The sequence below is a fragment of the Plectropomus leopardus genome, chromosome 12 (genome assembly GCF_026936395.1).
Source record: "Plectropomus leopardus strain MGB_pleo_1.0 chromosome 12, ASM2693639v1, whole genome shotgun sequence".
Classification (NCBI taxonomy): Eukaryota; Metazoa; Chordata; class Actinopteri; order Perciformes; family Serranidae; genus Plectropomus; species Plectropomus leopardus.
Window position 1 is genome coordinate 188,742 of NC_142187.1, and position 12,574 is coordinate 201,315.

The 12,574-nt window shown below is 41.9% G+C and overlaps 1 protein-coding gene across 1 annotated transcript in view; it reads right to left on the reverse strand.

The window, feature by feature from the left end:
- Positions 1–898: 898 nt before the first annotated feature.
- LOC148187768 (voltage-gated inwardly rectifying potassium channel KCNH2-like) overlaps positions 899–12,574 on the reverse strand; it is a 100,669-nt gene continuing 88,993 nt past the window's right edge. Inside the window, exon 8 of the mRNA XM_088085042.1 lies at positions 899–1,841. Coding sequence (XP_087941168.1) covers positions 1,635–1,841 — 207 coding nt within the window. The 3' untranslated portion in view covers positions 899–1,634. The remainder of the gene's footprint in view (positions 1,842–12,574) is intronic.

A 12,574-nucleotide genomic window follows, 5' to 3' on the forward strand; every position in this document is an offset into this window, starting at 1 on the left:
AGAGTGCCACCTAGTGGTATACAGAAGAAACATAATTGACAGAACACAACAGTGTCCGTAATGGCTCCTTCTGTCATGGTGTCTGCCTGCCTGCCTGCCTCCTCCTCCCCTGCTGCCAGTACTTTTCCACTCATCCTCCCTCTGCTCCACTCCACCTGCAAACCACGCCCACCTCCACAGCCTGCTCACCTCACAGCTGCAACTCATCACCAATCAACCCAGCATATAAGCCACTTCAGATCACTCACTCACTGCCAGATTGTTCTACAGCACTATGCGAGACTTTCCAGCGTTCTTCTGCCAGATCTTCCGACGCCGACTCTGCCTGTCCCTGACCAACTCTCCTCGCCTGACTCCTCGTGTACCTACCTGCCTTCTGTCCCTGACCACATGCTCTGTTTCGGCGTTTCGGAATCCTGACTGCTCTCCTGGTAACGTCTCCTCTGCCTGGCTTCGACAATCCTTCTGCTCTCTCCTGATCGGTACTGCTGCCACCGCGGACTGCTTTCCTGGTTACGGAACTCCTGCCTGCCCTCGACTATCCCTGTGCTCAACCGACGACATTCCCTCTCCACGTGTTGTCGGCTCGACGGGCTACAAGGCTTCCTGCTCACCAGCTGCAGCAGCTACAAGGTTCGTGTCTTCTCCTCGTGGGATCCCCAGAGACTGTGTTTGGGCTCTCAGCCCGAAGAACGAACTGTCCACACCACAGACTTTGAGCAGATTAAACTTTGATTGTGTTAGTTTTAATAAAGTTTATTACCAACCGTCATCGAGCATCCAAGTACTGCATTTGGGTCCACAACACACCCGTTTCACCTTCTGTGGGTATGGGTGGGTTTTGCTTGGTGTCACCTGAACTCTTGGATTCTTTTTTAGTCTGTTAATGAGGTTTTGATTGGTTCTTATACAAATCAAAATGTAAAAATATTTAAATATGAATAAGTGATGATTCAGCAGGAGCTCTAAAAAGTACATCCTTCTGGCTCTCTAGCACCCCAATTTTATTTGTTTTTTTGAGTTACCATGTAGTTAAAAATCTATGTTAATTGTAGGTCTGAGCAAAAAAAAACTATGGATGACTTTATTTATTGTGGAATTTATTTGTAAGAAATATTTTACTTTATATAATATGCTATTTCTCCCAATAATCTTTTATAACTGAAGAGTCTGTCTGTTAGCAGAAATACAAACTCTGTAAAAAGTCTCTGCAGCTGTTAGAGCTAAATGACAACTAATCCAGCTGGGATCAGCTGGCGCTGTCATCAGAAAAGGAGGCTTCTGAGGAAAGGATGTCTGATTTCTCTAATAACACATATCATCATTTCCTTTCTCCTCACATGGTTTCCTTTCATCCCTCCATGCACCAAATATGGGAGAGACTAAGAGGAAAGACGGTGATGCCATGGAGGAAAATATGGATGTAATTTAAGAGACCTGGGATGCACCCCTTGTGTCTGTGACTGTGCTGTCCTAAACATTTCTTTCTCCACTCACCATATCAAACAGTGCACTGTTACTAGGCTACATTAATCCTGCCCATAAGCTAAACAAAGGACTGGGAATGCTTGTGTGTTGTTTTTTCTCTGTTCTGCATCATGGCATAGCCTATCTTTGTGATTAACTCATGTAAGTCAGGTGAGCAGTGTTGTGTGAATTTCCACCAACCTCAGTAGAAATGTAGCAGAATAAGGAGTGAATATGGCTGTATAAATAACTAAAAGTAAAATGACCCAGTCCCACACAGCTTTGAATGGGCTGTAGTGAAGAATGGTCCACTTCTGGATCCTGGGAGTTTGAAGTTTATACTCAGGTAACACATCAGCACCCAGTGAAAGCACCTTCGAGAGAGAGAGAGAGAGAGAGACAAAGAGATATCTTAGTGTGTTTGTCCGATCTTTAATTATCATTTACAGCTGCATAAAGCTATCTAAGAAATTTTGAGTGTCAAACATCTGTCCAACTTAGGCATGTTGACAGAGATGGCAGTGTGAGTACCATAAAACCTCAATCCTCTATTTTATTTGTTTAAATCACCTAACTCACGAGGCTTATATTTGTGATATATATATATATATATATATATATATATATATATATATATTTATATTTGGTGTCTATATAGGGAGGGCATTTAATTCCTTTCACAACACATAGAGAAAGACAGAGACAGACAGAGACACAGAGTGAGAGCAAGAGAGAGCAACTGTTGGCCTGTGATGTTACTGTGTTCCCCTGACTGATGTGTAAGTTAAATTTTGTGTTTTCGCCATTCTCTCACTCTCCTGGGATGGACAGAAAAATGTCTTGCTGTTGCTTCACAGGAGTCTGTGTTGGCATGACAGCAGTGAACATAAACGTCACTCTCGCGATAGTGAACATGGCCCTTTTACACCAAGGTCCTGAAGCTACGCCTGTGTTGTGGGTCCTGGTTGCGCCGATGCCATGATTGTGCTTGACGGAACCTCCTACTGCCATCAATATATGCATGGGACTCTTATCAACAATCACAATATTATCATAGAGTACATTTACACCTGTTGTTTTTGAAATATGACATGCGTTTGCTTCCACTATTGCTGTGTAACCCCCCCCCCCCTTTCCTTTTTGTCATAATTGTAATTCAATTGTTATTTACGACATCGATTGCACGTCTGTCCAGGGGTTCTTTTTCTCTTTCTCAAAAAAATGTGAGAGTCTAAGCCCTCTGAGGCAAATCGTGTTTTGTGAAAATGGGCTTCATAAATTAAAACTGACTTGACTTGACAAACAAATCCGCAAATTTGCTCACTTTTGTATTAAAACCCACCTGCCTGCCAGCAGCAAATATGACTTGATATGACAATATTAACAACATTTTTTTTTTTATGGAAACCCCCCTTGATTCTTCTGATTGGTGGCCCTTGTGGACTAAAGGAATATAAATAGTCGAGGGAGGGACATGTATTTGGACTTTGACCATGCAAATGTAGGGATTCTACACTTTTTTGTCTCTTGTTTGTTAGTAATTCTAAATGAATTATAATTTGGTGCTCATGGTTTCCATAAAATGAACTATGCAATTGAACCGGGGAGAGTCATACCGAGCAAACAATGGCCATATTGATAAAACTGTAAACATCTACTGGTATATTTGTATGTGCATTCTGAACAGCTTGACTAGCTCTAACGGGATAGACAAGGAACCATTGGGCTTTATAGAGGTTATAAATGTCCCAGAACTTCTATAAAAATAAATAACTGAAAACCAGACCTGGCGACTAATTGAGACTGGCGTTGATTAATCAAAATATGTAGTGCACCCAGCTATTAAAACAGACCCGGCGCCAGATGGGAACTCAACTTTGATGGATGTTTTAAGGTATCATGAGACTTGAGACCTTTGAGGTGAGATTAAACATGGTGCTTTGTTTAGCAGCAACAACTAAAACAAATCAACAAGGACTGAATTTCAGAGCAAATCACATTCATAGCATATCAACCACAACCAGCCAGAAACAAAAAAACTTTACCATGGAAGTTTTGACAGACATCGAGGTATTCATTGGACACCATTACCACCTGCAAGACAACATGTATCTGGACCTGGATTCAGGAACCCATTTAAAAGGAAGGGAAACACTGACTCTCTAACAGACATAACCTCAAAACCAAATTGAGGTTAGTCTGCTGTCCAGCACAAGCAAAAAAAATATTCTCTAGTTTCACAACACCAGGAAGTTTAAGAAATTGACAATACCTTAGAATGTGCTCACAATAACATCGTAACGCTGCAAAAATCATATGGGGAATTACAAACTGTATCTCTGCTCTGTTAAAACACTCAACAAACAAATACATGCTGTTTCTTACGAGAACATAATGATGAGAGAAACTAGCCTGGTAAAACCATCCTGATGACTTGAGTTCAACATTCTGTTTCTCCCTCTGTATCAGTCTGGACTCTCTGCTGCCCTAAAAACCAGCGGGCAGTAGCACTAGCTTTGACAAACCCCTTTAGCCATTCCTGACACAAATATGTAACAGTCTAAAAAATATAATTCATTTATATTTGCCATTTGCATGAGACCTCATACACACGACATTAATCAGTGGCCAAAAAACAATAAACATTTATTTGTTCTAGGGAACATGTTCTTCATTACCAAAAGAGCTGATAAATCAAGCTTTTGCCAAATCCAGTCAGAAAAAAACAGCAAAAGTCTTTTCTTCTGAAAAACTCTGCCAGTGCATCCTCTTGTTTAATTGTTATCAACTCTATTACCGATTTAACTTCAGTTATTGCTGTGCATACTTTGCTAATGTCAGAGTTAGGCCACCATTGCTGTAATGCAAGCAGCAGACTGTACACAAGATGATGATGATGTAGCAGACTGCTACATCATCATCTAGCTACAATAGTGATCCCTGATTGGCCTGGATTTGTGCTCTAGAAAGTATTTGGGGTGAGGTCCAGACTGATACAGAGGGTGAATTGGAATGTTAAACTGATATCATTAGGATAGTCTTTCACCAGGCTGGAGGGAAACCATTCTGGACATACAAATCCATGCCATATGCAATGACCTCATCTTCTTAGGCATCCCTAAAAAATCCCCCGACAACTCAGAATCATTTATCAAAAACTTCATGAAGGGTTTTGAAGATTTGAAGATTTGAAGACAAACAGCTCCCGGCCTAAATCTCAGTAAAGTTCTGTGTTTTTCTTTTAATCTAAAGCCAAACTAAGCAACTGGAACATGATAAATGCACTGCACTTGTATAGTGCTTTTCTAGTATTTTTGACTTCTCAAAGTGGTTTGCGCTACATGTCACATTCACCCATTCACACAAATTCACACACTGGTGGCCGGCCCACTGCTACTCATTAATCATTCATATGTATTTACACTCCGATGACACAGCATCAGGAGCAATCTGGGGTTCAGTATCCCAAAGATGCTGCAACATGTTGACTGGAGGAGCCACGGATCAAACTGCCAACCTTCCAATAAGGGGATGACATGCTCTAGCTCTGAGCCATAGCTGCCCCCCAAAACAGTAAGTACACTAATCTAGCAACAGAAATCAACAGAAAAGTTGTGGTCATGATGGAAGAGAAACTGTTTTCCAACAAGATCGATCTCAATATGACAAAATTCGTGCTGGACAGCCAGCTGCTAATGGAAGCCAACATTCACATCTCAGATGTCATTGTGAATTTAGAGAGCAGACTGTCACATGCTGAGGGTAAATTAGAGGCTCTTTCTCACCGGCTGGATGACCAGGAGGCGAAGTAGAAATGCCCTGTCATTTATCAAAACATAGCTTCCCAAAAATTCTCAACCTGGAGGCTAAAATGGACAGAAATCACCTGGATAGATGTCACATAGGCATTGGTTAGCCAAAAGTGGAAGCTCCTCGTGTTGTCATCATTAAGCTCCACACCATGACTGACAAGATGAAAACTTTGGTGGCATTCAACGCAAAACAAGAGCTTGAATATGAGGAAGCTAATGGCGCATTTCCACTACATGGTATCATCTCTACTCTACTCTAATCTACTCGCCTTTGGTATCGGGTATTTTTCTGGTGTTCATTTTCCATTAGAAAACAGTAGCGCCTCAGTGTAGCTGGTCATCATGGTGACGCCGTGCAACACTGCCGTGACGTCAATTTCAATGTGACACACACATACGCACAGGGTGCAAATTACACAATGGCTTACGGAGGAGCTACATTTTCCAGTATGCACTACTATTAAAACATGTCACATACATAAAGTGTGTGGCAGCATGTGGTCAATAACGGGGTTACTGCGAAAAAAATTGTACGAACAGCACTGTATGCAATTGATACCGGCCCACCAGTGACATTTCCTCCCTCTCTGTCCCTTCTGTCGGATGATGGAGAGGTGACTACGTAATTGTAGGAATTTGAGCTTAGCAGATGGCTGCAGCAGGGATAGACAGAGAAGTTAAATAGTGGAGACAGATGTTGGAATGTAATGAGTGAATAAACGCACAACATTGACATATTCTACTTTTTTTTTTTATTATTTCAGGAACCTTTATGTGCCGAAAATATATAATCTATAGCACAAAAGTGAACAATTTTAGAACTTCCCCTGAATGTCTTAAGGGAGGCTTTCAGAGAAACCGAGCTCCCCTTTGCTGCCCCGTAATTGGAACCATGCATACACATAGACTCACACTCCCTGGATACACTCACGGCGTGATCTGTCTGGTTGCCATTTTGTGAGGGTATTCTGTGCGTGCCGTGCATTGATGACACAGTGACAATTTTGTCTGACCAATCAGTGGTCTGCAGTGTTTCATGTTACCTCTAGGTACCTCATAGTACAGAGTCGGCTTTTTTTGGAACCCCAGGAGAGGAAGTACCAAAAAAGGTGGTACCAGGTACCAGGCACTTTTTCCAAATGAAAAACCAAAAAAGGCGAGTAGGTTAGAGTAGAGGAGAGGCGGTAGTGGATATTCCACTAACCATACTGCAGCAGTGGATTGGCTGTCTGCCAGCAGCTGATTGCAATGAATATAAGATTTTGATTGTTACCCTTTAGCCTATAGGGCTGCTTTTTCACATATGAGGACTATCTACATTAACACACTAGCAGTAATCAAGCTACAAATATACAAATAAGTCTGTTTATGACACTTGAAGAGAAAAGGAGTTCGGCCCTGCGATGGTCTGGCGAACTGTCCAGGGTGTACCCCGCCTTCCGCCCGATGACTGCTGGGATTGGCTCCAGCCCCCCCGCGACCCTGACTGATTGACTGACTGAGAAAAGGAGTTCCAGACCTACCGAACTCCAGTCTATCTGAGGAGTACAAGTATGCCAAAGTGAGACTGAAGATGATGCTAATGGATTCAAGAGATCCATTTGTAGACCAAGCTACAAGGTACAAGGTAACTTTATTGTCGTTTTTCTTAAGTGTAGTTGAAGAAAAAATTGAATTTTAAGGAGATTTTACTTTTTTGCTGTTGAAGAAGGAGTTGAGGAGTCTTACAGCCTGGTGAAAGAAGCTGCTCTTTAGTCTGCTGGCTCTGCAGCAGATACTTTTGTATCTTTTTCCAGACGGCAGCAGGGTGAACAGACAGTGGCTGGGGTAGCTGCTGTCTTCCAGTATCTTTTGGGCTCTGTGCAGACACCTAACTTCACAGAGGTCACTGATGCTCTGCAGATGGGAGCCAGTAATGTTCTGGGTAGTTTTAATCACCCTCTGTAGAGCCTTCCTGTACAGGTGAACCATGCGAGTTTGTGATGTTATCAATCAGTATGTTTTCTATCGCTCCTCTGTAGAAGTTAACCAGGATCTTGCTCTGGAATTTAGCCTTCCTAAGTTTCCACAGGGAGTAGAGCCTTTCCTGTGCTTTTTTGTTACCTAGGTGGTGATGTGTGATGACATGTCCACCATATGAAGATAAGTTCTCAGTGACAGCAATACAAGGAACCTATAGCTGTTCACCTGGTCCACCTCAGCTCCAGTGATGTAGGCAGGGATGTGTGTCTTTGCCTCCTTCTTTCTAAAAATCAACAATCAGCTCCTGGGTTTTACTGACGTTAAGCAGTAGGTTGTTCTCTGTGCACCACTCTGAAAGATTGTTGAGTTCCTCCCAGTGTAAACTCTCATTGTTGTTTGTAATACAGCCAATGTGGTGATGTTGCCCGCATAATGCTGTTATTTTCGACTTTTAATTATATGCTCTCCTTGAGTGTAGATGAAGTCGATGTCTCCCGGTACTAGTTTTCGAGCAAGGCAAGCTGCTGTCTATTTCTGCTAATCTTTTTCTCCTAATAATCTCACCGTCGTTGTGTGGGTTTCCACATCATCAGCACATTTGCTGATATATGATGTCACAGAAGATGCACATTCTTCTAGATTGATCTTATTATCTTCAAGCTTCATCTGTCCACACTTTAACAGTTTTAACTGTTTGTTTGAGCCTTTTTATCAGCTGACAACATGTCGGCAGAGGGAGCAGAGAACTATGATCTAATAGGCCAAAGTGAGGACAACCTGTATATCCTGCAGTGCATTTTTTGAGCTGGGGGTAGCTGCCCTAATCCTGGTGACTGTGAGGAAATGGAGCCCATTGGAAGCAGCAAAGCCCGCGAAGGTGGTGCAGGGACATTTTGGGCTGAGTACAGCAAGGGAGGAGTGGTATTGGCTTTGAAGCGAGCATACCAGCCTGGAACAAGGCTACTCTGTCCCAGAGACACCAGCTCATGGTTGAGGAGGTATGGCAGCAAGAGGAGGATGGCAGGGACATAATTATTTCTAACTATACAGCTCAGAGGAAAATGGCTCTCAAAACTCAACAAGACCTTGTGAAGTTGGCTAAACTCCTAGAGAGAGAGTTTAAGTGTAACCCCTCTAAAGAACATGGGAAACTATTAGATGTAGCGTGCACTACTTTAGATGTAATATAGACCAAAAAGGTTGAGGCCTAAATTTTTTATAATAAACATAGATTTTATGAATTTGTTAATAAGCCAGGGCATCTCCTATCACGGCAGGTGAAAGGGAAAAAATAGAGGAATGTTAAACCATCGATTGAGGACAGTACTGCTGATACATTGCACATCTGGAACTAAGCCCGGCTGATCTGTATACGGGGGACAACGATCTCCACTTGTGGAAGTGCCCTTTAAAGCGGATGCAGTGTGTGCTGGTGATCTGTTCTTTCACTGCTGCCATCAGTAGGAGGCTTCAACCATACTGGAACAATAGTCTGATTCAATTTTACCCAAATAGTCTTAGTTTTGTAAGACTTAAAACATTTTAGTACAAATTGAAAAAAAAAAAAAAAATTCTGAGGTAGTTGACATAAAACGTGATCATATAAAAAGCCTGTTTGCTCTACCATTACATGTTGGGTATTAGTTGAAACTAGAGAAGCTAGGCTATCCATTACTAATTAGCATGCTATTATTTGTGCTAGCAGGCTCCCATTAACATTATGTATAAAATACACAATCACAATGCATAGTTTGCAATCAATATGCCATTCTGTGCTGATTCTAAGCATATTATTTTTCTAAGCATATTTGTGGAATGATTCTCATTGTTTCACTCCATAGCTGAGATGAGGTCAGCAGTGCGGACGAGAGTGGATCAGGTGGAGGTCAGCAACAACACAGTGGGTTTTGGGTGTTGGTGGCTGCGTGGATAAAGCAGGCGCCCCATGAATAAAGGCATGTCCTTGCCACAGTGGCCTCGGGTTCAACTCCTATTTCTCTGTTTACATAGTAAAGAGGATGCTGCAGTACATGAGGAGTATGTGCCTTCTTCATGTTAGACACCTGTGACAAACAGATCTCTGCCTCCAGACCACAATGGAGATCACCCTCTCCATATGTCCTCTACAAGCTCTTGGCCACTGGACAATCGCAGACCCCCATGACACAAAAACGGTTCAGGGAGGAGCTGTTAAAAGAACTGATCTCAGATGCCAGTGATGAAGTTGTTGCTGCTGCTGCCCTCTGCCCTACCCCCAGCAACACTCCCCAGGTACTTTGGGAACATGGGCACTGCTGACAAGAGGGTCTGTGTTCAGTGAACAGAACAGGGGAGGGCAAAGAAGATGAAGACACCTGTGTACTGCAGCAATTGCAATGTTGCCCTGTGTCTCACATCAAGCAAGAACTTTTTTGAGGAGTATCATCTCAAGTAGATGACAATAGCACTGAACCAATGCACACCTCAGTGACATTTTTTTGTTTTGTTTTTACAGTTTGTACAATATTAACAGTATTGTTCTAATAAAACTACTTCGTTTGGGTACAAAATTATGCAATGTAATTGTTTTTTTTTTGCTGATTTTGTGCTGTACACAATGGCAGAATCTGATATTTACATAATCTTATGTCATGACTAAAGGCTGTATTGTGTAATGGAAATAGGCAGTATTTTGTAGCCAGATTCTCTTTCAAAAGGTAAAAACACCATTTGACACACTTCGGCACACTTTGGGTATCCAAGTGGCCAAATCAAAGGCTGCCTAGTCCTCTCCTTACTAAAATCTTCATAGAAACTATGTGATATGTGCCATTGCCATAACATTTAGTACAGTAAACCCTGAGATGTTGAAGAACATATCCAGTGGTTTTATTGGCTGTCCAGGTATTGATGAGATGATGATGTGGGAGTGGCTGACTGGTAGAGTGAAGCAGTGGTGGGGTGACTGGAAAATACCAGAGCAGCAAGTAAGGGCAGACTGTGACTCTTTATGTATTAAATGTGTAAAAAAGACCATGGCTTTTCATTGTGACTAATCAGGTAAGGATTTACTTATCTGGATATAAAGGTTTCTTCAAATCCTAAAGATTTATGGAAGCTAAGCTTGTTAACGTAGAACGATGGCAAGATCTACCATCATCACTTACAGGTCAAATTTGTCTAATTAAAATGAATGTTATCTTCTCTACCCTCTGGAGATGCTCCCTTTCAGGATTTCTTAGAAAGTGGCCTCTGATATTGACAAAATGTTCCTCAAGTTTAATGGGAAAGGGTAAAAAATCCAGGCAAAGAATTTTTCTGTGATTTTTTCCAGACACCAACAACAATAGGAGGCCTAGGTTTATACTTCTTTCTTATAACTGGTTATGCCATGACTGCATTTTAATTTAAGTTCAGACTTTTATAGATTTCTGGGTCTGTACTCGCTTTTTGCCTTGGAGTGCTATCATGAGCAATACACAGAAGCTACATAAAACAGTTGTGGCTAATTTTATCATTTATAACTCTTGTAAAACTTGGCAAGACATTAAATTCACATAAAGACAAGAATTTTCAGTTATGTTGTATCCTATCTATTGTAATACCAATTTTGTACCAGTGTTTAACTCCCCAATTTTCAAAAAGGTTGACAATTACAGGGATTGTAGGGGATCTATTTTAAGGGATAAATCTTATGAAATTTTCTTTATTACAACATCGTTTAATTTACTGAGGAGGCATTTATTCAGCTATAAGCAAATTCGCCATTTTATCAATACATTAACTTTCCCATCATCTGGTGTACTTAAATACAATGATATAGTATAATTTTGCTGAATCAAAAAAGCCCATCATTTAATTTCAGCTTTTTACACATTGCTATATTCTAGGAATTTACTATGTATGGACAATATCCAGTCCAAATGACAATGCATACATGGAGGATGACTAGAAAGAAGCTGTGAATTGTGTTAGAGCAAATATAAAATCTGAACTATAAAATTCTTCATATGTTACACATATCCCATTATCTGAAATAAAATGGATTCTAATCTGTCACCTCTATGAAACAGGTGTGTGTGTTTGACCCAAATGCAGTAAATCAGACCACAGAAATAGTTGGTATTTACTTTTACTTTGAGCTTCAGCAGCTTCAGAGGCATGCAAGTGTGTAGCAATGCAATTTAGATAAATGCTTAGGTTAAGGTAAGGGCCTCTGGGGGCTTGGGAGGAGTTTGGAAACTGGGGTAGTGAACTGACCAATTAGTGAGTGAAGCAAGGTGAGTCTGTGCACACGCACACACCTGATCATTCAGGGACTGTTTGACTGATGAGGTGAACAGACAAGAGTCTCTGACACAGGAATCCACTGGTAGGGAAACAGGGAGGCTCACAAAGAAATGTGCTTGCAACAGAACGCCAAACAGCCCCAAAAACATGCAAACAGAAACTAGGAAGTGCTGACGCAGAATTTCTGGTCAAAGAAGGCCAAGGCATTTACCACAAGAACAGCAAGGCAGATAGGTCAGGGGCAGGCAGAGTTGGCAATGGGAGATCAGTCCAAGGAAGAGTGCTTGGAAAGTCTTGCATGTGAGCACGAAGAACAGAACAGCAGTGTGTGAGAAGCAATGTGTGAGAAGCTTATATACCTGTTTGATTACATATGAGTTGTAGCTGAGAGTCCAGGTGAAAGAGATTAGTTGATGAGGTGGGAGTGGCTGACTGGCAAAGTGGAGCAGTGGTGGGGTGAGTGGAAAATACCAGAGCAGCAAGTAAGTGGGAGAGCAGACTGTGACTCCATATGTGTTAAATGTCAGAAAGACTAAGGGAAATACTTTATCTTGTTTGGCAATGCAAATACATCCCACAGTTTTGGAACCTTATTGCCAAAGAAGTTAATACTGTTTTTACTATTAAGAAAAAAACTCTCTTCTTACTGAGTCTACCCACTAAAAGCATGTCACTGTCACATCTGCTCCTCTGCAGCCTCTCCTCACTCACCTCTCTCCTAATCAGCCGGATTTCTTCCACCTGCGGTGCTTCCCTCTCTCTCTCCCTCTGCCTGGCTGCACCCTCGTCAGAAGCAATTACCTCCACCTGTTGCTCATTTCTGCTTCTGCCTATATAACCTGCCCTGTGTCTCATCCTCAGTGCCAAATTCTTCTTTGTGATTAGAGACTTTCCAGCATTCCGTGCCTGCCTGCCTGCCTGCCTGCCTGCCTGCCTGCCTGTTGCCGACTCTGTCTGTCCCCGACTAACCTGCTCTGTCTCTGCCCCGGTGATCCAACCTGCCTTCTGATTCTCGACACTGAGTTTGATCTGGGCCTTCCTCCTTCCTGCTGCCCCTGAGAAGG